Genomic DNA, 26207 nt, shown 5'->3' with positions numbered 1-26207 from the left:
CTCCAGCAGATATTCACATCCTGCTCTCCAGGACCTGTGCATGGCAAAGGGGACTTTGCAGATGTGATTAGGTTAAGGACCTTGAGGTGGGGACATTATCCTGGGCTATCAGGGTGGGCCCAGTCAAATCACACTCTTTAAAAGTAGAGGACCTTTTCCCCTGTTGTGGTCAGAGAAAAATGTGACTATGGAGTATGGCCAGAGACACGCTGCATTAAAAACAGAGGAAGGGACCGTGCACCATGGAATGAATTCAGGCAGTCCCTAGAAGCTGGAAAAGGCAAGGAAACAGACTGTCTCCTGGAGCCTCCAGGAGCTCACAGTCCTTCTGACACCTTGACTTTAGCCCAATGAGACTGTGGCAGACTTCTGACCTGCTGAACTATAAAGGTAAGAAGTGTATGTTGCTAAAAGACTTAAATATAAGTCATGACACCATAAATGTCCTAGAGGAAAACATCAGCAGGGAAATCTCAGACATTTCAAGCAGCAACATCTTCATTGATATGTCCCCCAAAGCAAGGGACATAAAGGAAAGAATAAACAAATGGGACCTCATCAAATTAAAAAGCTTCCACATGGCTAAAGAAAACAGCATTAGAATGAAAAGAGAACCAACAATATGGGAAAATATATTTGCCAATGATACCTCAGACAAGGGTTTGATCTCCAAAATATAAAAAGAACTCACACAATTCCACTCCAGGAACACAAAAACCCCAATTGAAAAATGGGCAAAAGACTTGAACAGACATTTCTCCAAGGAGGACATACAGAGGGCCCAGAGACATATGAAAAGATGCTCGGCATCACTAGCTATCAGAGAGATGCAAATTAAAAACACAATGAGATACCACCTCACACCAATCAGAATGGCCATCATAAACAATTCAACAAACAAGTGTTGGAGAGGATGTGGAGAAAAGGGAACCCTAGTGCACTGTTGGTGGGAATGCAGACTGGTACAGCTGCTGTGGAAAACAGTATGGAATTTCCTCAGAACACTAAAAATGGATCTGCCTTTTTGACCCAGCAATTCCACTGCTAGGATTATACCCTAAGAATCCTGAAACACCAATCCAAAAGATCCTTTGCACCCCAATGATCATAGCAGCACAATTTACAATAGCCAAGTGCTGGAAGCAACCTAAGTGCCCATAAGTAAATGAGTGGATCAAAAAAACTTGGTACATTTACACAATAGAATTCTATGCAGCAGAGAGAAAGATGGAGCTCCTACCCTTTGCGACAGCTTGGATGGAACTGGAGAGCATTATGCTTAAGTGAAATAAGCCAGGTGGTGAGGGACAAATATCATATGATCTCACCTTTAACTGGAACATAATCAACAAAAGAAAAAAGCAAACAAAATATAACCAGAGACATTGAAATTAAGAACAATCTAACAATAGCCAGAGGGGAGGCAGGAGGGGACAGTGGGGAGAAGGGTTTCCAGTAACTACTATAAAGGACACATGGACAAAACCAAGGGAGAGGATGGAAGCAAGGGAAGGAGGAGGATTTGCCTGGGGTCGGGAGTGGTAGGGAGAAAATGCAGACAACTGTAATTGAAAAACAATAAAGTAATTTAAAAACTTCAAACTTTTTAATTTTTTACAACTTTTAAGTATTTTGAAAAGTATACCCAAACTCGTTTCAATTACCCAGAAGCCAAAAGGATATTGCACTTTACCAGGCTGGCTTTGACATGAGATAAGCCCGAGCTGGCCCTTTTGCTGACGAGGCCCTGACAGATGGGCCAGGTAATGGAAAAAAAAAAAGAAGTGTGTGTTGCCTTAGACTACTAGGTTTGTGGTAATTTGTTATGGCAGCAATGGAAAACTAATACAAGATGTATGGAGAAAAAAAGGGTACACAGAAGGAAAAGATGTCTCCTGCACTGACCCTACTTTCCCACTTGTGAGATTAATTCAGGCTCCTGCTGGCCCTTTAAGCATTTCACCTCCTGCAGAAAGCAGCTCTGCTTCCCCTCCTCACTCTTCTCCAGAGCACAGTGGGACACTCCTCCAGCTCAGGATTCTCCTCCATGAGAACCGTACATCGTTGTAACCTCTGTACCTAACAGGACACCCATACACTCTGGACATGTTTTCCAAATAGAATAATTAATCAGCTTTAGCATTCTTCTAGATACCCACTCATTCCCACCATTATATCCATCCACCCTCCACTGCTGGGGCCCTGCCATCCCCAGGGCTTCATTTAAAGCTGTGGCTCCCAGGGAGCTGCAAAGGCACTGTCCATGGCTCAGTGAGTGCCAGTTGATTTCTCACCACACACTGGTGTATGTGTTTTTAATGAGGATTTTAATGCATAATTTCTCCAACAAGTTGAATTATCTACGGCTCGGTGGGGGAAGTGATTTGCCTTGCCTTAATGCCAAATGAACTTTTGGAGACCAATGCCATTATCCTAAGAAAGAATGACAGTCTCTCAATCCTCATTTGCTCCCTGAGCAATAATGTAGACTTTAGTAGCATCATCAAAAATGAGTCTATTATTACCTAACCTTCATGCTGGCAAAGTCCATTTGGACAGGGAGCTATCCAGGCAACTCCCCCGGATCATTAGAGAGCCATCTCTCCTGTCTCCAAAGTCTTGCAGCCTCTTTGCAAGGCTGCAAAAAGTATTCACTCAAAAGTGGAATGAGAACAACCTCCCAAGTCACCTGAAAGTACTTCTACTCACTTTCAGAATTTAGATTTTTTTTGAGTTTGCGCCAAGAGCCCAGTGAAGGGAAGAAGAAAATAAAAGGGAAACTTTTCCCAATGATTTCTGTTCATTTATTCATTAATTCAGGCTGTAAATATCTCGAGTACTATTCTAGGAGCTGGGGAGAAAGTGGTGAGAAGAAACAGACCCAGGCTCTGTTTTGTGAACTTCCAGTGCAGAGAGACAGATAATACTCAAGTACACAAATAAATCATTTCAAGCCCTGGCATGTGCTAGGGGAAAATTTACGCAGAGTAACGGGCTACAGAGTGACTGAGGAGCAGCCAGGGTGGTCAGGAAAGGCATATACCTGATGAGTCAAAGAAGCTGTCCCCGCAGAGACTGGGAAAAAGCCACTCCTGGCAGAGGAACAGCAGGCACAAAGGTCACGATGTGACAACAGCGTGGAAGTGTTAGGAGGTCAGTGTGGCTGGGTGTAGAGGAAGAGGAGTGGGGCATAAGTAAGACAGGGGAGGCTGTAGGGGACAGTCAGGGACACCTTGCAGGCCGTAGCAAAGAGTCCTAAATTCACCTGCCATGGGTGCCACTGGAGGGCTTTAACCAAGAGTGACACAATCTGATTTACATATGCACACCTCACTGTGGCTACAGTGTGGGAAATAGACTGTTAGTCAGACAAGAGTGGAAAAGGGCAGCCTTTGTAAGTGCTCATGCCAGAGATGACAGTGGCTTGAGTTAGGACCATCTAAACAGGGAAGGAGGGAAGCAGCTAAACTGGGATTACTTAGAACAGGGGTGTCAAACTCATTTTCACCGGGGGCCACATCAGCCTCGAGGCTGCCTTCAAAGGGCCGAATGTAATTTTAGGACTGTGTAAATTAACTATTCCTTAACAGTTAAGTGAGAGCTTGGCACTGCTGCCAGGTAGAAACAAGGTGCCAGGCTGGAAAAAACAAGGTGGGGGGTCAGATTCAGTCCATGGGCCTTGTGTTTGCTACCTGTGACTTAGAAGTAGAGACCACAGGACTTGGATTAGTGAAGTTCTGCAATCTTATTGTCTCAATCCTGCTCAATAATGCAGCTCAAGAGAAGTACCCTCCTGTGGGGGTCAGGAAAGCTGCCCATAGAGATTATGGTTCTCCTTCTCCACACAGGGTGGGAGTGGACTCCTTTGCCCTCTTGGCATTAGACATGGCCCCGTAACTTGCTTTGGCCAATGAAATGTGAGTAGAATTCACATGTGTCACTTCCAGACAGAGGCTTGAAGAATCAGCATCTGATCTGCCTCTGTCCCTTGCTCCTGCTGCCCCACACACATAGACAGCAGCCTCCAGCACCCTGGGCCCCGACACTATGATGAGTGGAGCTCCCAGCCACCCCCCGGTGGACATGAAGTGTGAGCCAAAAACACAACTTAGTTAGTTTGGTCTGCCAAGGTCATGGAGTTGTGTGTTAACTCAGACTAACCAAGCCTATCCTGACTGATACAAGCCTGTCAGTGATATTTAAACATTAATGAGTAATTTCAATATACAACTATTGTGGCTTGACACAGTTACAAAGGAATAAACTTCATCAAGTAGTGGGCTGCTATTCAGGTAAGTATTTTAACAAGATTAGGGCTTGATGTGGTACACAAAGGCATGACTATCTCTAGTGAGTACTCTGGGCATCAGTGCATTTACAATTAAACACATGCATGGCCTACCAGGGCAAAAGAAATGCTTTGGTATAGACAAATCCTATACACAAACTATACATTGCACTAATTTTATCAATTAAAAATTCAAACGGGTTGAGATCACACTTTGCTTCTGTAACTGGCATCATTGGGGTATATCTAGAAATTCAGGCTAGAAAGATACTCATCTGATGATTTTAAAAAGGCTAACCTCTGTTTAATATGTCCTTGAGTACCATCCAGGTCTGTGGATTCTGTAGCGATTCATTTAACAAATCCAAGGCCTAGAGCAGCAAGGTATATAACCCAATGGTCCAAGTGCCAAGTGCATCATTCTTGAAGTGACTGAATCAAAGAAAAGATTCTGATCTAGTAGATTTTTCTGGTTCAATTTAGAATCAAGCTCTCTAGAGAACTGGTTCTCAGGGTATCAAAGCAAGTATCCTGAGCCATTAGGCCCTGCTAGGGCCAGCACAAGCTTGATCTCTTAGCAGAGTTCACTGGTAGCCTCTGCTGAGCACTGAAGTCCTATGTTCTGACTGAATCTATACCTGAAAATCAGATGGATCCTCAGAGCTGTGCTGGGTAGCAGCCAAGCAGGTATGTCGTAGCTGAATGCTGAATCAAAGTACAATTGTGGCATGACCAGCCAATTAAAGGCTAAATGGCTGCACAGGCTACTGTAAGAGGTACAGGCCCATGACTCCTCATGAGCTGTCAGATTCCTGAGCCACAGAGGAAACTGTCAGATCCACCCCTGACCTCAGGGAGCAGGACCAAAGATCTGGCTAAGAACCAGCTGGGGCATTGGTATAAGCCAGTCATCACTGGGCCGGGCCCACCAAGATGGTACCTTGCATTCCCAAGCTCACTTATTTGAGAATAGAGCTGCACTGAAGGGAGGGGAAGGGAGGAGAAGTGAGGGGCAGGGGACGCTGCCCTACTGTCACAGATTTCTTAAGAAGAAATTGCAGCTGTTCCAAGTTGTTCCCAAAATTGACAATGTTCTTGAGAATCTAAAGCAGAGCTGAGGATGACCCCACCTCAGAGGGGAAACTCACTCTCAGAGAAAGCATTCAGCAATGTGTGCCCCAAAAGATGTCCACATACTAATCCCAGAACCTGTGGGTCTTTTAACTTGCATGGCCAAAGGGGCTTTGCAGGTGTGATTAGGGTAAGAATCTTGAGATGGGAGTTTATCATGGGTGATCTGGGGAGGACCCACTGTGATCACAGGGTCCCTTTCAGAGGAAGTGGGACAGAGTTGAGGACGGAGATGTGACTATGCTGACAGCAGCAGAGGTCAGAGTCATGTGGCTGCAGCTCTGAAGACTCAGGAGGGCCACAGTGGAGGAATGTGGGTGGCCTCAAGAAGCTTAAAAAAGGCAAGAACAGATCCTTCCCTGGAGCCTCCAGAAGGAATGCAGCCCTGCTGACACCTTGACTTTAGCCCTGCAGGACCAATTTTGGACTTCTGACCTCCAGAGCTTAGAAAATAAATTTGCATTGTTTTGGACCACTAAATGTTCGGTGACGTGTTACAGCAGCCACAGGAAGTGGATGCACAATGCAAGGCATTTCACCCTGTGAATGACCCAATTCGGCCTTAGACTAATTTCCCTTGGCGAAACACAGGCAGGCCGAGCTCCCTGAAGGAAGTACCATGGAAGGGCTGCTTCAGTGTAATGCGTTCTGCAAGTGAAAATATCTTACAATCACAACAGAATGGTTAGGCAGACTTTTGTTTTATGACATTTTAAGACATTCTGGATGGGTCCCAAGATTTGTATGAGCCTATGAGTCATTAGATTAAATTGGTATATAATTTCTCCCACTCTTTTCATAAGAATTATTGTATTCCTTGTTATGAACAAGCATAGAATTTCTAAGTCTTCCATTTTTATGAGCTTAACTCCACTTTTTTCCAACAGAAAAAATGGAGTGACAGATGAATTCTGGGCCTGAGATAAACTGCTTTATAACTGTTTAAATTAAGATCAAACAGGCCCTGACATTGATCAGATTTCTAATCTGGTTTAAACATCAAAATCTATGATTATGTAAACATAGCATCAGTAATAGCTTTCCCTGTGGAACTTCCAGGTGTTGGGAGTGGGTTATGGAAACTCTTGCTCTGGTTTTCTAAGTTTAAGATGGAAGGAAATCCAGAGAAAATGCAAATTAAAACCACAATGAGCTATTACTTCACACCTGTTAGATTGACTATCATCAATAAATCAATGAACAAGCATAGGTGAGGATATAGGAAAAGGGAATGCTTGTGCATTGTTGGTAGGACTGTGAATTGGTACAGCCACCACAGAGAACGGTATAGAGAGTGCTCACAAAATTAAAAATAGAACTACCATATGACTCAGCAATCCCACTTCCATGTATTTATCTGAAGAAACCCAAAACATTAATTCAAAAAGATATATGCACTCCAATGTTCACTGCAGTATTGTTACTTACAATAATGAAGATGTGGAAGCAATCTAGGTGTCTACCGCTAAACCAATGGATAAAGAAAATGTGGTACATATATACAATGAGATATTATTCATATGTAACATAGAATGAAATCTTGCCATCTGTGATAACATGGATGGACCTAGAGGGTATTATACTAAGTGAAATAAGTCAGACAGAGAAAGACATATGATTTTACTTATATGTGGAATCTAAAAAAACAAAATAAATGAACACACAAAACAGAAACAAACTCATAGATACAGAGAGAACAAACTGATGGTTGCCATGAGAAGGGGGTAGAAGATGGGTGAGAAGGGGGAAGGAATTAAAAAGTACAAATTGGCAGTTACAAAATAGGCAGGGGGATGTAAAGTACAGCATAGGGGACATAGTCAATGATATTGTAATAACTATGTGTGGTGCCAGATGGGTACTGGAGTTAGCAGAGTGATCACTTTGTAAGTTATAAGATAAATGTCTAACCACTATGCTGTACACCTGAAAGTAATATAATATTGAGTGTCAACTGTAAGTGAAAAAAAATTTTAATTACAAAAAAAGATGGAAGGAAATTCTAGCAAGCTACTTCTTCGAGAGAGAAACTAGGAAATCTGTCGCTTGTGGAATCCACCCCGGGGCTTTGTCAATTCAACATGGCACTGTGGTTCTCATGCATCCTGGTGTATCAGCACCACCCAGAGGGCTTGTTTGACCCAGATTTCTGGGCTTGGGGTTGGGGGAGCCAGATAATCTTTAGTTCTAATAAGCTCCCAGGTGATGCTGTTTCTACTAATCAGGAGCCACACTTTAAGAACTATGGTAGAGGGATCCTTCTTAAACAAGGCCCAATTTCTTGCATATCCTGAGAACGGTCATGACCTTACTTCACCTGGCTGAACTGTCCCTAACAAGCTAGTTAATACATTGCAATTGTTGAAGTATATCCATCATCAACTTGACTCCAAGGCACAGGGGATCACCAGCTTGGCTGCATATTGGAACTATCTAGAGAACTTTTTAACCCCTCAGGACCCAGGCTTCCCCCCAGACAAATTAAATCAGAATGGATCAGAATGGAGCTGGCAGATGAGCAAGTCTCAGTGGTTTTTAAAACTCCCCAAGTGATCCAAAGTGCCACCAAGACAGAGAACTGCTGCTCTAAGCAAACATGAGAAACCACAAAATGATGCCAACTGGCTAGAACAGACATTCAGTAGGGCCCTACGCTGAGTCCTGTCTTCTGAAGTGCTGGACTCTTGCATCCTGCACCGTGACGTATACTAGGTGCTCAGTAAACACGTGCTGCATGAATGCAAATTAATCAACCAGAAAACTTGTGGAAAATTAGTGCCTCCCTTCTCCAGGGTACATGGATGCATACACAGAAACAAACTATATCATTATACATTATTAAGTCTCGTGAAGGCAGTAGCCCTACAAAAAACAGAACTCTTTTGAGAAAGCTGTGCTTGGGTAATAACTCCACATTCATAAGTCCAAATGCATAGCATAAGAAGTATAGATGGAAACTAGGAAAGATTTTTTTGGTCCAAAATAGGGGTCAGCAAACTGACCCATAGGCCAAATCCAGCTGCCATCAATTCTTACAAATAAATGCTATTGGCACACAGCCACACCCATTCGTGTCCACCCTGTCTGTGGCTGCTTTCACACTCCAAGGACAGAGCTGAGGATTTTCAGCTGAAACATGATGGTGACAAAGCCAGAAATATTTACTCTCTGGCCTTTTAGAGAACAAGTTTGCCATCCCTTTCCCTAGGGATATAAAAGGATGTATACAAACAAAACACAATGTGATTGTCTTTAGGTAGTGGAATTATGGGTGACTATTTCTTTTTTTTCTTATATTTACCAGCTTTTGACTTGTATGTTTATAGGAGGAACATGTGAGATAGGATATGTAGCAAAACAGCTGTAATCAGTAAGGGCTACAGGGGCTATCAAGGAGTTAGGATTTATAGCTTAGAACCAGCAGAAGACCAGCTCGATCCAACGCAGAGACTAATTTCAGCTTGTGGTGACCCCTACCCTTATTATACACTCATTGCAACACGCTTGCTGAACAACACGCCCTGCGCCGTGATCGGAAGTGGAAAGCCCATGTAAGGACACAAAATGGCCGATGGGCCTCTTCCAAGAAATCTCCACCCTTTCCCCCCCCAAAGTTCTAAATATTCCTCCTCCTTACTGCATGCCCTACCCTCAGATTAAATGAGCCTCAATAAAAGCAAATCCCACTAACAGGGGACTGCTCTGCCTGTGGAGTAGCCCATTCTCTTTCCCATTGCTTGACTAATAAAGTCCTTTTCACTCTAAACTCTATGCTGATTCCTATTAGAATTTTTCCCTGTGTGAAGCCAAGAACCCACAGTGGGTCTCACACCTTCAGGTCCCCAGACCCCTGGAATGCCTGCATCACTTGTGTGTTTAAATCATGAATTTAAGAAAGAAAAAGAAACAGTTTGCCTCAATGTAGGCACCGGAGCTGAGCTGCCCGGCTCCCCATGGTGATGGTACCTTGTTTCCAATGGCCTTCTTGGGTGGGAAGTTGTAGGCTCTCACTTGAGGGTATTTGTTCTGCAACTTGTGGTGCAAACTCCTGAACTCTGTGTACCGTCGATAGACATTCCATTCATCGTCTTTTATCCGGATGTAGACCTGTCAAAAAAAAAAAAAAAAAAGGAAAGAGAAAGAAAATGGAGACTTCTCTTAAAACTTCATTATAAGAGGATGGGCATTCGGCAATGATCCACTCCTGAAAACAGTTCTTTGAGGACATGGCCACACTGTGTCCCCTGCCACCGGAAGTCCAGTGCCAGGCACAGAGCAGGAACTCAGTACTACAGAGTGAACAAGTGGGCATGCGAATGACGAATCACGCAGGCTACAGGATCAACATGCTGTATATCATTCCCCCATTTAATCTCAGCAACGCATTAGTCATATTTTTGTCACAGCCATATTGTAGCAGAGACGAGCTGCTGGTGAGACTCTATTCATCCTCTCTGGCTATGCATTTCCTCATATGTAAAATGGAGCCAACAGCACCTCTTCCCAAGGTGTGTGGAGAGCATTCAGGTACAGAAGCAGTGCAGCTGTGCCTGGGACCATGCAGACCTCCACACAGAGGAGATGGAACTCAGTCTGGGGGAGGAGGGAGGGATCAGACACCAGCCCAGCTGGATGGAAGGTCATGTCCAGTTGGGATAAACACAATGGGGCATAAAACATCTTTATTTTAATCAAGTTGTAACTGCCAAGAGAATACTCTGAGGGTACGAAATGTGAGAGCTGCTTCTGCAGCTTTTCACAGGCCCTGGAACCTTCCAGGCACGCAGAGCAACCACACTGCAAAGGAAACAGACAAGTGGGAGCAAGATCAATACATCGTAAAAACTGCACAAGTTAAGGACAGCATAAAGAGTGAAGTCCCAATGATAAATGGCAGTGTAATTTGCAATCTGTAAATGTCAGCACACATCTTAAAGCCTCTTTAACCATACAACTATATATTTCAAAGTGACGATAAGTTCTGCCTCTACATGAAAACCACCCAGCATCCCCAATGCAGATATCTTGTATTTGAATTTTGGTTAGGCAACCATCAGGGTCTCTCACAGTATTTGAACAAGACAAAGAAAGGAAGACTTAAACCAAACAATTACAGTTAATAAGTCAAAGTTTTCAGTGGAATTAGATGGAGAAACAGAGGCTACTGAGTTTATTAGAAGTCTCCAAGCTAGGAGAGACAGTAAATATACTGGGTGACAGATATCAAGTGACCTCAACTGGCCTGAGAGATGAGTCTAATCCAATGTAATGAAATGCAGAAAGTTCAATGTCAGGGCCTGTCATAAAATCCAAAAAAACCAACATCGTAAGTATAGGACAGGGAAGTACAGCCCAGCAGTAGCCTGTGGGACAAAGATTTATAGATCTCAGTAAGTTCAAGCCAAGTAAATGATGTGGGAGAGTCATTAAAAAAGTCTATGTAATCTTCAGGCCTCATTTAAAGGCAAATGGTAAGTTCTAGAATAAAGGGTTGAAGTCTTGTTCTATTCTAAATCAACCAAACCAACTTAGTTAGGTTTTGGTTGCCACCTGCTAAAAGATAAGTAAAATATGTTCTGCAAGACCCACAATCACTTGCCACTCAGAGTGTGGCTGTGGACCAGGAGCATCAGCACCACATGGGAAGATGTTAATGCAGCATCTCAGGCTCCACCCCAGATGCACTGACTCAGATTCTGCATTTTAATAAGAATCCCAAGTGGTTCCTACACACTTTCAAGTTTGAGAAGCACTGGGTTCTGAGATGGATTATAGCCAAATTATCAGACGAAAGATAAAAGACATTGGAGGATGACAGCCTGAGCCTCAGGATGGAGGGGGAGTAGAGATTTCCACATTCCTGGAATGAAAAGAAGAAAGACCAAGATAACACGTGCCAGTGATTCCAGGAAGCAGACTTCCAGCAGGTAGAAAATAAAGGAAAACAAATTTCAGCAGACAAGGACTTTCTAGCAGCCCAGGCTGCCCGAAGAGGAAAAGGTATGTTTCAAAAGCTTTCTTGGCACTGGGTGTCCGAGCAGTGCTATAAAGGCTGATTGGATTGTGATCACAGTTATGCAAGTATTTGATTTATAACAGGGAAGTACGAATTAGATCTCAAAGCATCTGGAATGGCCTGGTAGTTATGGAGAACTGGGCCTTCAGGTTCACATCTCCATACACTGAGACGTCATTAATCAGTGAGCAAATACACCTAGCAGAGGTTAAGGGAATGCACTTCATTATGGCTGATGTGGGCATTCTTTGAATGTTCTTGATCGATAACAAGTGCTACTTACCCACCCAGTATCCATTTTCCCCCCAATATTTCTGGTGTAGCAATGTATTCAGAAAAAAGAATTAAACTAGATTTTTCTGTCTCCACAGAGAAGAGTGACTAATGAGATGTAAACAAAAATTATTGTTTGGGGCTTCTAAGTAAGTTCTCAGGGGAATTCTGACTCAGCCAATAAGTGCCTTTCCACCTCCCCCCACTCTTCCCCCTGTCCTTTTCTTTCTTTCTTTCTCAAAAATATGTGATGACTGACGCTCCAGAGGTCATTTTCTGATCATGAGGTTGTCATGAGAATGGAAGCAAAAAGACAGAAGGACCTTGGGTCTCTATGACATTTTGAAGTCACCATACTAATTACTACAGAAATATTTATCTCAATTAAAGGGAAATATTTATCTTTAATTTGTTCAAACTAATGTTTTAAGGGACTTTGTACTAGTGGCCAAATGCAATTTTAATCTGATATATCCTGAATGGCTATATCTGCTAGTAAATTCTTATACAAGTCTCCCCTTGTATAAGAATTTATACCCATCTCCCCTCACAGAGTGAAGGCAACTTCAATCACTTATCTGGTCACCATGCACAAGACTAACTAGCTCTGGAGAGGCAAATTGTAACCTGTGGGCCAAGCTACCTATTACCTTTTTTTACCTGTTGTTTATAGCTACTTCTGCAATACAGTTGCAATGCTGAGTCATAACAACAGAGACCATATAGCCTAAATACCTAAAATATTTACTTTCTTTAGATATATATATAAAATTTTTCTCACCATTGATCTATATATTTGGAAAATCTTTATTATTGTTATTTTTTTTCACCAATATATCCAAGACCCAGTGTGGAGAAGGGCAGTGTTTTCCAAATAGTACCAGCTCCTGGAAAGGCTATATTAACCATCTGAGACCCAGGAATCTGCAGTGTTCCAAAGCTTCCCTGGTGATTCTAAGGAGTGGCTGTTGTGGTTGGAGGGTTTGTGCACAGCCCCCTGCCCCTGCCAATTCATATGTTGAAATCCTAACCCCCAAAGTGAAGGTATTAGGAGGTAGGATCTGGAGGGTGGTTAGGTCAAGAGGGTGGAGGTCTCATGAACAGTATTAGTGCCCGTATAGAAGAGACCCAGAGAGCAACCTTTCCACTTCTGCCATGTGAGAGGACAGCTGCCTGCGAACAAGGAAGCAGGTGTTTACCAGACACCACATCTATAGCACCTTGTCTTGGACTTCCCATTCTCTAGAAGTATGAGAAATGTGTGTTGTTTAAGCCACCCTGTCTATAGCAGTTTGTTATATCAACCAAATGGACTAAGACAGCACAGACTTAGGTGTGTCAGACAGCCAGGCTATTCCTTCTCCTCTCTGGCTATACCGTTTATAAAATGGAGCTGACTAACAGCACCTCCTCCCAAGGTACGGACAGCCCTCAGGTTCAGAAGCAGTGCAGCTGTGTCTGGGACCATGCAGACCTCCATACAGAGGAGGTGGATGGAACTCAGTCTGGGGAAGGAGGGAGGGATCAGACACCAGCCCAGCTGGATGGAAGGTCATGTCTAGATGCAATGAGCATGACTAGGACACAAAACATCTTTATTTTAATCAGGTTGTAATGGCCAAAAGGACACTCTGGGGGTACAAAATGTGAGAGCTGCTTCATCAGCTCTTCACAGGCCCTGACACCTTCCAGGGACACACAGCGACTACCCTGCAAGGAAACCAGAGAAGTGGGAGAGAGAGCAAATGCATTTTTAGAAATTATATCAGTTAAGAACAGCCTAGAGAATAAATTCTCCAGTGATAAATGGCTGTTGCAACCTGCAACCAGTGAATGTGAATACATACTTAAAAAACCTTGAAAATAATGATAAAAATAATCACCTCTAATGTGTGTGATGCATTCTGATTCTACATTTTCTGTAACACACTCTGTGAAAGCACTGAGTCCCCTAATGCTTCGACGGCCCCTCTTGGCCTTCCATGAGGGCACATCCTCTTCTGCCCACCCTTAAAGGCGGAGGTCTCACCCGGGGCCCTCCTCCCCCTACACAAGCATCCACTCTCGGGTCTGCACATTTCATTTTACATCAATGACTCTCACATCTATAGCGTTAGTCTGGACCTCTAACACAATTGCCAGACACAGACCTGATAAAACACATTATGTCAACATCTGAACCCAGTACCTGAACCGCAAACCCGCTCCTCCTTGTCCTGGGACCTCACTCTCTCAGCGTGAACAGACCACTGAGTTGCCTAAGCCAAAAATCTAGGCATCAAGTTTGACTACTCTTGTTCTTGACCCTCTCCCTCACATCCAAGTACTAAATAATAGGGCCTGTCACACCACCCCCAAAACCCACCCCCAGAGCTATGTACATCTCTGCTGGGACTACCACAACAGGCCTCTTGCTATCCTTCTAGCAAGAGGATTGCCCCATTCAACATGTTCGTCCCCCTTGTTCAAATTCCTTTACTGATTGCCCAAGAAGGGTGCCAAATGGGCTCTGGAGAAGGGATGTAGGCAGCTGCCATGGGCTTGGAAGGCTCCTGCATCATCACAACCACCTTGGTTCAGGCCCCGCCCCTTGCTTTGGTAAATCAGCAGAGTGCCCATTTTCCTGCATTTTCTGTAAAATTCTTTAATTTCTTAAATTCTTAAAAGCTTCTTTACAACCAGGGTGGCGCCAATTTGCCTGGCTTTCTTTCATTCTATAAAATGTTCAGATCAGACCAAACACCCTGCCCTAGAAAGAGCATCCCTTGGCCTCCCAGTTTTCTGCTTATTGTATCTCCTGCTGTGGGTGACAGCAGGCATTCAAGAACACAGAACTTAAGGATCCGGGTTAGAAAGGAGCTTAGAAACCATTAGTTCAACCCTTCCTTTTACAAGTCATGGACTAGTGTGACAAACGCCTCCTCCTCATCCCCTATTGTCCACTGTGCGGAGGTGTGCCCAGGTCTGACTCCAATGGACCAATGACTTAGGGGAAGCCACCTTGACTGAGGATATGAATAAACCACCGGAGAAGAGGGAACTTCATGGGCGTGATGACCAGAGCAGGAAGGAGGGGAAGACCCTTTCAGAAACATACGAGTGAGGTCAATAGGAGGCACAACACATGGGGGTGGTTAAGAGCACAGACTCTGCATCCAAACCCCTGATCCAAACCCTGGCTCTGCTGCACTAGCTGTGTGCCTGATGAAAGGCGCTTCACTGCTCTGTGCCTCCACTCCCTCCTGTGAGCAATAAGGATGACAATACTATCCCCACCACCTCGATGGGTTTGGGAGGATTAAATGAGTTCACACATGGTTTGGGCTTACCAGGGCCTGGTACACAGAAGATGCCACGTGAGCGTTCAATACATAAATAAATAATTAATTACAAATAACCTTATTGGGGATATTAACTAGGCATTGTGGGGATCATTTTGCCATATATATCATATATAACATTTATAACATATATATCATATATATAATCATTGTATTGTAAACCTGAAACTAACAATGTTATATGTCAATTATGCTTCATAAAAATACATTTTAAAAAATCACCTTATTGATTAGGTTGTCACTGGGAAATAACAAAGATCTGGATTTTGGGAATCTCTGATCTTGGGTCAGCTCTGCCAGGAATTCCCTCCAGTGGTGTGGCTGACAGAGATGGGGCTGCAGTGAGACATCGGGACAGCCATGACTGGTCCGTGCACTGTGGCCGCAGCCTAGAGGCCCACACCTCCTCCACCTACTAGCTATGGGATGGCAGGCAAATGGCTTCTTTCTGAATCTCAGTTTACTTATCTGAGAAATGGGTAGAATACAAAAGAAGGATGCACAAAAGCATTCATAAAAATGCCTGGCCTGCCGCAGTGTCCCTCTGTTGCTTTAATTATTGTTGCTGTTACCATCATCATAACCCAAATCATGAACTTCTGCAACCTTTGTGAAGCACTGCCATTGAAGTCACCCTGTCTCAGCTTTACAACCTCTGCATAGAATTTTTGCTTGGTAAGGAACAAATATACAGATTGCCATTGAGTCACAAGTCCTGGGGCTTAGTACAAATTATGCTGTGGGTCATTAAAATTATTTAATAAAAATACAAATTATAATGCCCCTCTTGCCAAAGCTCCACAATATGCACCCCAAATGTATTATTTGTCAGGTTCCATGAAAACAGCTCTGCCACTGAGGCTGGATGCTGGGGCACCTCCCGACCACCATGTGTGCTGCTGGGGGTGCCCCTGCTTCCTCTAGGCCTTGTTTCCCCATGTGTACCATGCAGGGTTGGACCAGGGGGTCTCTGGATCCCTTTACAGCCCTCAAGTTCTGGTCCTTAATCCTCAGGTGATTTATAAATTCCAAGTACTTCACTGGGTCTCATTCTAACTTCACTCCACTCTCATTTAATTGAGGAGACCCAAGTGTTCATGGAAGGAGGCAGGAGGCCCGACCTGGGTTTATTTCGGAGGGTTTCATACTCAAGAGGAAAAGCCAGCAGAACAGTCCTTGGAGCCTCTCTCTTCAAAGCTCAGTTGTCTGAGAATGGCCCTGTCTCCCAGAAACACTGGGCAGCAAGCACTGATGCTCGCCAGGGGCAGAGAGGGTTCTGGGTGCTTCCATCTGCTTCAGTGATAGTCCTCCTTCCTGCCTCTGCCAGCACCATTAGACCGAGGCCTCTCAAGGGTGAAAGGCGTGGCACCAGCTTCTGTTACATCTGGAGGCCATCTGATAATGAGGGGAGGGGGGCTATCACAGGGCCCCTGGACACCAGCCAGGGGCTTCAGGTCAAGCCCACGGGTTCTTTTTTCCTGCTGTTGTCTGGATGCTCATCAAACCCTATGTCTACCATTGACAGTCAAAGTCAGAGAGCTCTAGGAGAAATTCAGCAAGAGTGGAGTTGCCCACTGCCAGAGCCAAAGCAGTAAAATGATGCTTTTCAGACCTCCACTAAAATATAAATACCTTCAACACTAACTCTTGCCATTTATGAAGCACCTATTGTGTGGGAAGTATGCCAGGCACTCACATGCCTCACCTTTTATCCTCAGTTAATCTGCAAAGCAGAAGCTGTGAACTTGCCCCTTCTACAGGTGATCACTTGGGTTCAGAGAGAGCGTGCCACTTACCTGAGAGGAGATAAAGGCCTGAAACCAGGTCTGCTTGATGTCTAGCGCTTAAGGTCCAATACTTTCTATTACAGCATGCTGCTGCAGTAACCAAAGCTCCCAAAGCCCAGAAGCCCCAAGCCAGCAATGCTGGCAGCTGGAGACAGCAGCTGCCAAGGGAGGGTGCATGATTCCTCTGAGGTCCAATGTCCCTTTCCTGAGCAGATCACGCATCCTCAGAATACTCTCCAATGTGTTTTTCCATTTGCACTTGCTCCTTCTATTCTAATGCCATTGAAACCACCCAAAATTACATGAACAGTCCACCCTCAACAGCACTGCTTTTAGCATCCAAAATTGCAAAACTTTCTCTGCATATTAAGTTTTCCTTTTAAATTATACTAAACCAAATTGTGCACTTATTTCACTACAGAATTGAAAGAATTTATGCCCCAAATTGTTAGGCTCCTTCCTGGAGCTTAACAATTCCTTCCTTCCTCCCTTCCTCCCTCCCTTCCTCCCTCCCTTCCTTCCTCCCTTCCTCCCTCCCTTCCTTCCCCTCTTTCTTTCAACTTTAAAAGGCTCTCCTATCCAAATTAAGTTTGACACACCCATTCCTTCTCTTTGAGCCATAAAAATAATAATTCCTTGGAGGAATAAAAAGAGTTGACCTCTTCTGGCAAAACCAAGTTGTCTTTTAAAACAAGCAATAAAAAGCCTTTCAGGTCCAATCTCTTTGACTCAGCAAAAGAAAAATAGCAGGGTAATATCTTTAATCAGGAATCAGGGCAAATCCTCCCTTTCCTGGTTTAAGAGGAAGTTTGAATTTTTAGGTTTCTTTTCCACTGGGAAGAATCACCCCAGTAATGTCTGTGATAACAGTTGGGTAAGTAGAAGTTAGCAGGGAGAAAGAGCAAGACCTTAGTCCATCAGTGAATCGAATCCAGAACTACTCTTGTGTAGACAGGGCCCCTGGGAAGTGCTTTCTTTACAAGATTGGAAACACCTGCCAGAGCATTCCTATCAGCCCTCCTGCCCCTCACCTGCTCTGCCGAGCACTCCACCCCTTACTTCTTTCATCTGTTTTTGAACTAAATCTAAATGGACTCACAGAGAATGTGCTCCTTTATGTCTGGTTTCTTTCACTCCATACAGGGTTTGTGAGATGTCTTCATGTTGTGGGCACAGCACTCAACTGTCCTTGTTCGATGCCACATAGTATCCCACTGTACAAACACGCCACAGTGTGTTAAGCCATTCTGCTGGGATGGGAATTTAGACTATCTCCAGCTGGGACTCTTACAGGTAAGGGAGCTATGAGCATTCATGAGCATGGCTTTTGTGCTAGTTTCTTTGGGGAGCATGGATCTCAATGTGAGAGGTAAAATCACGAAGCTACTAGGAGAAAACATATTTTAAAGACCTTGGGGGTAGGCAAGGATTCTTACACAGAATACAAAAAAGCATAAAGAGCCTTCTGGGCAGTAGTTACACAAGTATATACAAAAGTAAAAATTGAACTAAAAACTTAAGAGTTATGCACCTGACATATTAAACCTAATTTTAAATGCACAAGTGAAGGGTAGGGGGAAAGCCATGCCTTCGATATCCTCAGGAGTGTGAGCTTTTATCCTAACTTATGGTCCTGGGGCATCCACAGTGGACTGTAGAGGGTGAGCACCCACATGGACATGACATGCAGCCAGTGTCAGCGTTCAGAGGAGGTCCAGAGGCTGGACTGGCCTCTGCAGACCTGTGTTTAAATCCCGGCCCCACCTCTTGCTAGCCAAGTGATCCTGGGTAAGTGAGTTCCCCTCTTTAGGCCTCAATGCTCCATTTGGAAAATGAGGATAGAGCTGGTAGCTGCTGCTTAAGGGCGGGAGGAAAACTGAGTGATTACGTGTGAGACAACATTCTTTATATCTGTTAATACGTCTAATCATCAAATGTTGCATGTTCTGGGGTAAAATTTATCTCTGAAACACACATATCTATATAAATCAACATATGTATAGAGTATATCAATCTATCAAATAATCAGGAGAGGGAGGGAGGAGGAAAAGGAGAAAAAGGAGAAAAAATGAGAAAGAGACACAAGGAGCAGGGGAATGAAAATGTAAAAGCTGTTTTCAGTCAATTCAAGTCCCAGACCTGTTTTCAGGGGCTGCCAGGCACCCGCGCGGGCTTCCAGCCAGCAGTCGTTGGGGCTCAGGCGCGTCTGAGGCCTAGCATGCCACAGGCAGAACGGCACAGTGCAAGGGCTGCACAGGGAGAGAGGCCGGGGTTCAAACTCTAGCTCTTCCCTTTGCCAGCTGGGACCCTGAGGATCATATTTCACCTCAAGACACAGCTTCTCAATCTGTGAAATGGGGACAGCACTGATCTGGTTGGGTGGCTATGAGGTGCCATGCCTGGCAGGGAGCACGCAGTGGCAGCTGTAAAATTGTAACGCCCTCACCTTCGTTGTCATCTGCCTTTGTGTACACGAACTTCCCTATTACAAAATTAGGGGTAATTATAGGATGTGTAATCACGAAATTAAAGCAGGTAATTACCATGCCTAATTAATTGTCAAATGCTAGGCAGGCGAGGAAACACAAACAGAATACAGTCTGTGGGCTGGGCAGTTAAATATCCCCTTTGCTTCCAAAAAACTGTCAACAGAAACAGCAGAGTTTAGTAAATGACCTTCTTGGGTGGATTTTCAAGCACTAAAACAAAACCTGGGAAGTGTTCCTTGGGCTTCTGACTCAGAACAAGCTTGGTACACCTCTCTGCTGGCGGCAGGAGGGCCTGCTATTTATACTGCCCCTGTACACAAGCACCAAAGTTCTCTGACAAGAGGGGACCTCATAGGAGACACCTGATTGGTGCTGAAAAATTCTGCAAGGATCAGACTCTACAGAGAACCCTGCTGATATGAATGCAGCAAAAACACTGCAATAAATGCTCATTTATGCACCGCTGGCATGGAAACAAAACGTCGAGCTGTCCCTGCTTCCTGCAGCATAGATCAAATGCATCCTTCTCCACTTCAAAATTCAGATGATTTTTTAAATAACCAAACTCCTCCACCTCAGAAGCAAACACATTTTAATTTTTATTTATTATTAATTTTTAATCCTCACCCAAGGATGTTTATTGATTTTAGAGAGAGAGGAAAGGGGCAGGGGGAGGAAAGAGAGGGAGGAAGAGAAAGAGAGAGGAAGGGAGGGGGGAGAGAGATGGAAGGCGGGGGGGAGAGAGAGAGAGAGAGAGAGAAACATCAATGTGAGAGGAACATCAATTGGTTGTTTCCCATCCACACCCTGACCAATGATCAAACCCACAACCTAGGTATGTGCCGTGACCAGGAATCCAACCTGCAGCCTTTTGGTGTGTGGAACAAAGTTTCAGTTAACTGAGCCACTCGGCCAGGGCACAAACACATTTTTATTCATGTTGTGGTAGTCAAGAGTGAAAGCTAGCACTAACTACGATAACGTGCCTAGACTTACAGAAGATGATACACCACTTAGCAGCACCTATCATGTGTCAGACATTTCATCCACAATTTTTATAAAAGCCCTGAAATTTTATATGCCTTAAAACAGAGACTTGGAACAACAGAGCAATGTGTCGAATATGATCCAGGGAGGGAGGAGAACCAGAGCCAGCCCTTATGTGATGCTACACAAGCCACACGCTGCATTGTCTCCATCTCAGAGAAAAACCAGCGCTCTAAACTCTAAGCTCTGATGCCCTTTACACAGACAGTTAAATTTAAAGATAGTTGATGGCATTAAGATAACAAAGATTCTTTTAAAAATGGCTTTAGTTTCCTAATTCATTTTGTTTCCTTAATATCCAAGAAATGAAATGATTTGTGTTTTGGTTGGCAGCCTGCGTTAATGTATCCTAACAAAACTTTCCTTTTAATGAAATGGCTTCATGTGTTATTAACTATAAGTGTCCTCATTGCTAGAACAAAACGCCTGAATTACTGTATGACCATGCTGAGGGAGTGATATCATTGCAGCCAAATGCCAAGAATAAGATGAAAAACTTAACCAGAGAAAAATGACTTTTCAGTTCACTGGGTTATGGAAATGGGCAGACTAGTAAAGGTAGAAATGCATTATTTACTGAGAATTGCCAGCCCAACGCCACACACCTTCTAAAGAGGGATGAGCAGTTCAGACATGGGAAAGACCCAGCCCAGTGCCTGCTCTCCCTTGATCAGGGCTGTTACCATCTCAATGCAGACTCCTCATTTCAGGGAGAAGATCCTGGAACACACCACACTCACCATGGTCCAGCATAAGCTCTACTGGCCCCAGACATCTGACACCAATCTCAGCACCTCTGAAAGCAGCATGGCCCACCTTCCCGCCAGACTACACCTGATTGGTTTTGGAGGTGACAAGAGCTGGATACTGGGTTCAGGGCATCTACACTTCCTTTGAGACCCTGCCCAGGTCAGGTCTCTTCTTTCCCCCATGCCCCATGGACCCCAAGCAGAACTGGGTGTTCCTTCCCTGGGTAACTGCCAGTGCCTCTTATGTGCCAAGCTCAGGGCTGGGCCCTGGGGACATTGTGGAGAACAAAACTGGGCATGATGCCTGCCCTCCTGGAGCCCACAGTCAGCCAGAGAGCCAATCAAACAGCAGACCTGATGCCAATCACCATATGCACAAACCTCTCATCTCCGGGAGAGACAAGACTGTAAGGACAGGGGCATGGTTCTTGAAGCAGAACTAGGCCTGGGAGGGGGTTGGGTGAGTGGAGCAGGGGTGTCCGACTTGGGACAAAAACAGTGAGTCAGAGTGGACCAGTCTTGCACGGGAAACAGCTCCAGGGCAAAGGGCACGGCACCAGCCTGGAGAGGACTGAAAGGAGCCCAGGGCGAGGTCCAGAACAAGAGGGATATAAGAGGGTGCTGGAGGCAGATGGGGCCAAGTTTCAGATGTACCAGGAAAACAGAGGGGGGAGCCTCAGGGCCTTTGCATTGCTACTCTCCCTGGAACGCTTGCCCCCTCACTCCCTTTGGCTTCTGGCTCAACCACCATCTGGCATGCTAAGCATTCAATTCTTGAACTGCTTATTGTCTGTCTCTCCCAACGAAAAGGATAAGCCCCCTGAAGGCAGGGTCTGGGTGATTGTGTCCACTGCTGTACCCTCTGTCCCAGTACAAAGGAGGCACCCAATATATGTGTACCAACACAAGTGTTGAAAAGAATGGAATGAATGACTGGTAGATGGATGGACAGGTCTCGGTGGACACAGGCTCTTGGCTTTGATGTTGGCTAGAGCACTGCCAAGCAGGTTCCCATTGACTGGCCTTGCCCCTCTCAGCTTCATGGAAGCAGGAAGCTGCCATCCTCATCTGTGGGTGTGCTTGATGGATGTGTGTCCAACCCATGACTGGGCTGCTTGGAGCATGGGGCTGCCAGCTACAGCTCTTGTGAACTTGGAGGGGGATAATGAGAGACAGAGGGCTGCTTTAGTGAGCAGTGACCATTTACATCCACTTACATATAAACAAGTGTTCCTTCACTCACTTTCAGGTTACTGGAGGGACAACATAGGTGTAAGTCTGTAAGAGGAGAGTAGACCTTTTTGCTTTAATGCCATAGCCATGAACCATGGTTTACCCATTCATTTTTACTTTATCGGACACTCTGTCTTGCTGAGGCTGAGCCACTAGTCCAACACAGAGCTAGTCAGAAGGGGAGCCCTGGTCTTCCCATTACTGTCCACCACCTCCTCCCCAAGACCCAGGAAAGCTTGTGAAAGAGGCCGAGACTCTGGTCCCCCTGACTGGCTGAATTCCTGACCCTGGCCCTGGTCCCCACCCTCTAACTCCCAAATCAAGTCCAAGACTCAATAAGTCATGGACAGCACCACTTGCAATGAAGATGCAGATGGGCTCTCACAGAGGACTCATGGGAACAGTCTCCACACCCCTCAGGCCCATTAAGGACCCTCTGCTCTACCAGACACCCCCTGCAACCCCCTCAGCCTCAACCTCTGCTCACAGCTGCCCCTGCCAGAGAATTAAAGAGGAGACAGCATGGTACTGTGGTGCCTTGGGATTCACGGTTGCTGACCCTGGGCTCTGGGGAGAACCCTCCCCTGGGGGTGCAGGAAGCTGACCTTTCAAGGGAGTGGGAGACCAGAAATAAAGCAGGGAGACACCTTTCAGAGACTCCCAAAGATGGGCCTGCACTTGAGGGTAGCTGCATCCAGCGGCAGCAAAGGAGAGTTCCCACCCTATTGTATTTCTCTGCCAGGACCCCTGCGTGGTTGGCCCGTCTTATGCATTGTTCTAGCATAGCCTCAGCTGTGCTGCAGGATATAAGAAACAGGCTCAGCTGTCAGTTGTCATAGTTTGGTTTGAGGAACAAAGCAGAGAAAGCAGTGTGCCCCTCCCCCATCCCAAGCCACAGCAGCAGTGACCACTAGTGGGCAGTTGTGCTCAGGAGCTTGATTGCCTAATAAGGGTCATCATCAGTGTGGCCAGCAACATCAGGGGCCACGGAGAAAGTCACAACGGTCCCCAAGTGCTCATCACAGTCCTTGGGGAACTCAGAAATGGCCAGACCCATTTTGATGGGAATTAGTTTCTGGCAATCAAGCTGCTGGGGGCTCCAATGGTCATATTTGGGGAAATTTAAAAGGAAATATGACTTTATCCTGCAACCACATGTTGCAGTCTGGATATTTGTATCATGCACATTATCCCCCCTTAGGTATGTGTGCCGCAATAGAGGTTCATTTGCTAAAAGCTGGTTGTTTGCTTGTAGCACCAAAATTACAGTTTTAAACTCACTGGGAAAGTATACAAGTCTTCTGGTTCTCTCATTGCTGACACAAATATCAGCCAAGTCTTCCTGGGGGGTGGGGAGCACAGGGAAGCAGAAGCTGGGCATCTGTTCATTTAAATAGTTTAATTCAGGGACTACTTATGATGTATATCGATAAGTATGATTCCAATCTCATGTGAATATGTGTGCAGTTCTATTCCTAAAAATAAGACCAGAGGATTCAAATCAAAGCATTAACACTGGTTACTTTTGATTGTTGGTAGATTTTTACTGTCTTTATGATTTCTTTATCATTGTCCAAGTTTCCCAAATTTCTTTCCTCTATTAAATATTGACTTTGGTAATAGAAAAATTAAAGGGTATTTTTCAAGTCTGTGGGACTTATGGTGGGCACTGTGAAGACAATGCATACTCTACACCCTTTCACTCCAAATATAATTGGACACATGTTAAAATAGAGAGATTCAGTCATACCTCGGTACTCATTGGCTTCAGTACTCATCACAAGTTCCAGCACAACTTAATGATGAGTACCAGGGTACCACTGTATTTTGAAATACACAGCTACATCTGACAATAAAAGGAATATGTCTGTCACTGAGGAACAAAGAGGAAACCTCCCAGAGTGAGGAGGGGCGCAGAGCTGACCACAGGAGCACGGCCCTGACCTCGGCTGCAGGGCTGGGGTGTGAGAGCTTGCTGGGACCTGGAGCAGGCGGCCCAGCCCACCCGGGGCAGGAGAACAAGCTGGGCAACCAATGGGAAGCCAGCACTGGGGACCAAGATGTTTGTGATGTTGATCTCCAGCTGTGCCTGAATTCTTCCAAAATTAAGAAATGTGAAAGAAAAACCCTTTTGGGAGATCTGATGTTCCAAACCGTTTCAGCCCCAAACAGCTGTCGATATTGCTGTAATAGATGGGAAGTTACTTTTCACCTATATTCTCAGAGCTAGTGCCTTTGAGAAAGCTGCAGGTGCGGGAAATAAGTTTTTAAAATGCAGTCAATATCTTTGCCCTGGAGACAAGGGCCTTGGTGAGAAGTTGCTCTCTTACTGTGAAACTGCTCTTGTGAGGGAAACCAAACCTGTCTCTAACTCTCATCACAGCCATAACAGAAGCAAGACCACCTCTGACAATGTCCTTATAAGCCTGAGCTCAGATACATATGTATTTAATCCACTTTAGGTTACCAAGTGTTAACTGAGCACCTACTAAGTGCCGGAACCTGCAAGGAAATAGACAGAGGACCAACAGTTTAGAGCAGTGAATTATGAGCACACGCTGGGGACCAGGCTGCCTAGGTTCATACCTTGATTTCGCCTTCTTATTAGCTGTGTGACCTTAAGTAATTTACTAAACCTCTCCATATGCCTTCATTTCTTAATGTGAAATGAGGACAATTTTAGTATCTACTTTCTAGAATTGTGTTTAAGATCAACCACTTCCCTTGGCATGTAAATATTTAACAAAAAATTAGCTATTAATAACAAAAGCTATGTGCCTGCTTCTAAAGAAGTTCACACATTAGTGATGCAGACAGACAAACAGACAACACTATAGTTCAGCAGAGTAAGTGTTATTAGTACAGGCCAGGAGACAGGAGAAGCAGCATGGAATGCCATGTGAATGCCCTCCATCAGGGAAGACTTCCTAGAGAAGGTGATGTCTGAGCAAGGCCTTAAAGGATAGGGAGCAGCTGGGAAGGGAGCGAGGAGCAGCAGGAAGAGGGCAGTACAGGCAAAGCTACAGCAGGAGTTTTCTACTTTCCTTGATTATACCAAGACCTTTGCAAATCAAATGTTCTTGAGAATAGGAAATTACTAAAAACAAAATGGTTATAAAATAGTTTGGCATTTGGGCGAGCAGTGCACCAAACTTAGAAGGCACCAAATGGCTGCTCCCCAAAAGATGGTTTGGGGCATCCCCTACTGAATAAGGAGTTTCAGCTGCATATATTTGGCCTCCAAACATGAGCTGAGTGACAGGTACCAACCACTCAGACCAGCAGCTCTTGCATAAGCAAATGGGCTAGGGAGGCAGTAATTCAGCAAGGATGGCCATTAGGGTGTCACTTTCTAATATAATTAAGAATGACCCTCCTCCTCTGGCCACTGCTAATGGTCCTTTAAGGAACTGGTAATGTATCTCACGTGTACCATTTGATTCCCACCCGGCTCTGCTCTGCTCCCCATGGCTCTGATCTACGTGCATCAATCCCCACTGGGAGCCAGGTGCTTCTGTCCTGGAGAGAAACCCTGTGAGCCAGACTAACGCTGTCCCTGGTCCCTCTCTTTGTAGTCACAGACTCTTTGACTGCCAGAAAGAAAAACCAACTCACTGTGGCTTTGGGGAAATGGAGATTTACTGGAAGGATATAAAGGTATCTCAGAGAACTAAGGGCTGGCAGTGCTGCTGGGTTCCTTGAGGGGTTGGACCAGGAGCCAGAAAGCTGTGCAGAACCAGGGCAGTTAGCTGCACACCCACGTTCTGCTTCTCCTTGTGCTCCCACTCAACTCTGCTCTCTCTGTAGCCTCACTGCCTCTGTGTCTTGAGCTCATGGTCCAAACACAATACCA

At 44.9% G+C, this 26207-nt stretch overlaps 1 protein-coding gene across 2 annotated transcripts in view; it reads right to left on the bottom strand.

Annotated features, from left to right (window-relative positions):
• The window catches only part of SNX29 (sorting nexin 29), a 564444-nt gene that overhangs the window by 95765 nt on the left and 442472 nt on the right, over positions 1–26207 (bottom strand). For both annotated transcript variants that reach the window (XR_006783480.1, XM_045819397.1), the window contains exon 19: positions 9386–9526. Coding sequence is in view for 1 of the 2 variants with exons in the window: in XM_045819397.1 (XP_045675353.1) it covers positions 9386–9526 (141 nt within the window). In the remaining variant the exon portion in view is untranslated. The remainder of the gene's footprint in view (positions 1–9385; positions 9527–26207) is intronic.

The sequence above is a fragment of the Phyllostomus hastatus genome, unplaced genomic scaffold (genome assembly GCF_019186645.2).
Source record: "Phyllostomus hastatus isolate PE091 unplaced genomic scaffold, TTU_PhHast_1.1 phas_scaffold_385, whole genome shotgun sequence".
Taxonomy (NCBI): Eukaryota; Metazoa; Chordata; class Mammalia; order Chiroptera; family Phyllostomidae; genus Phyllostomus; species Phyllostomus hastatus.
The sequence above is the reverse complement of the archived record's forward strand: the minus strand, read 5'-3'. Positions and strand labels throughout refer to the sequence as shown.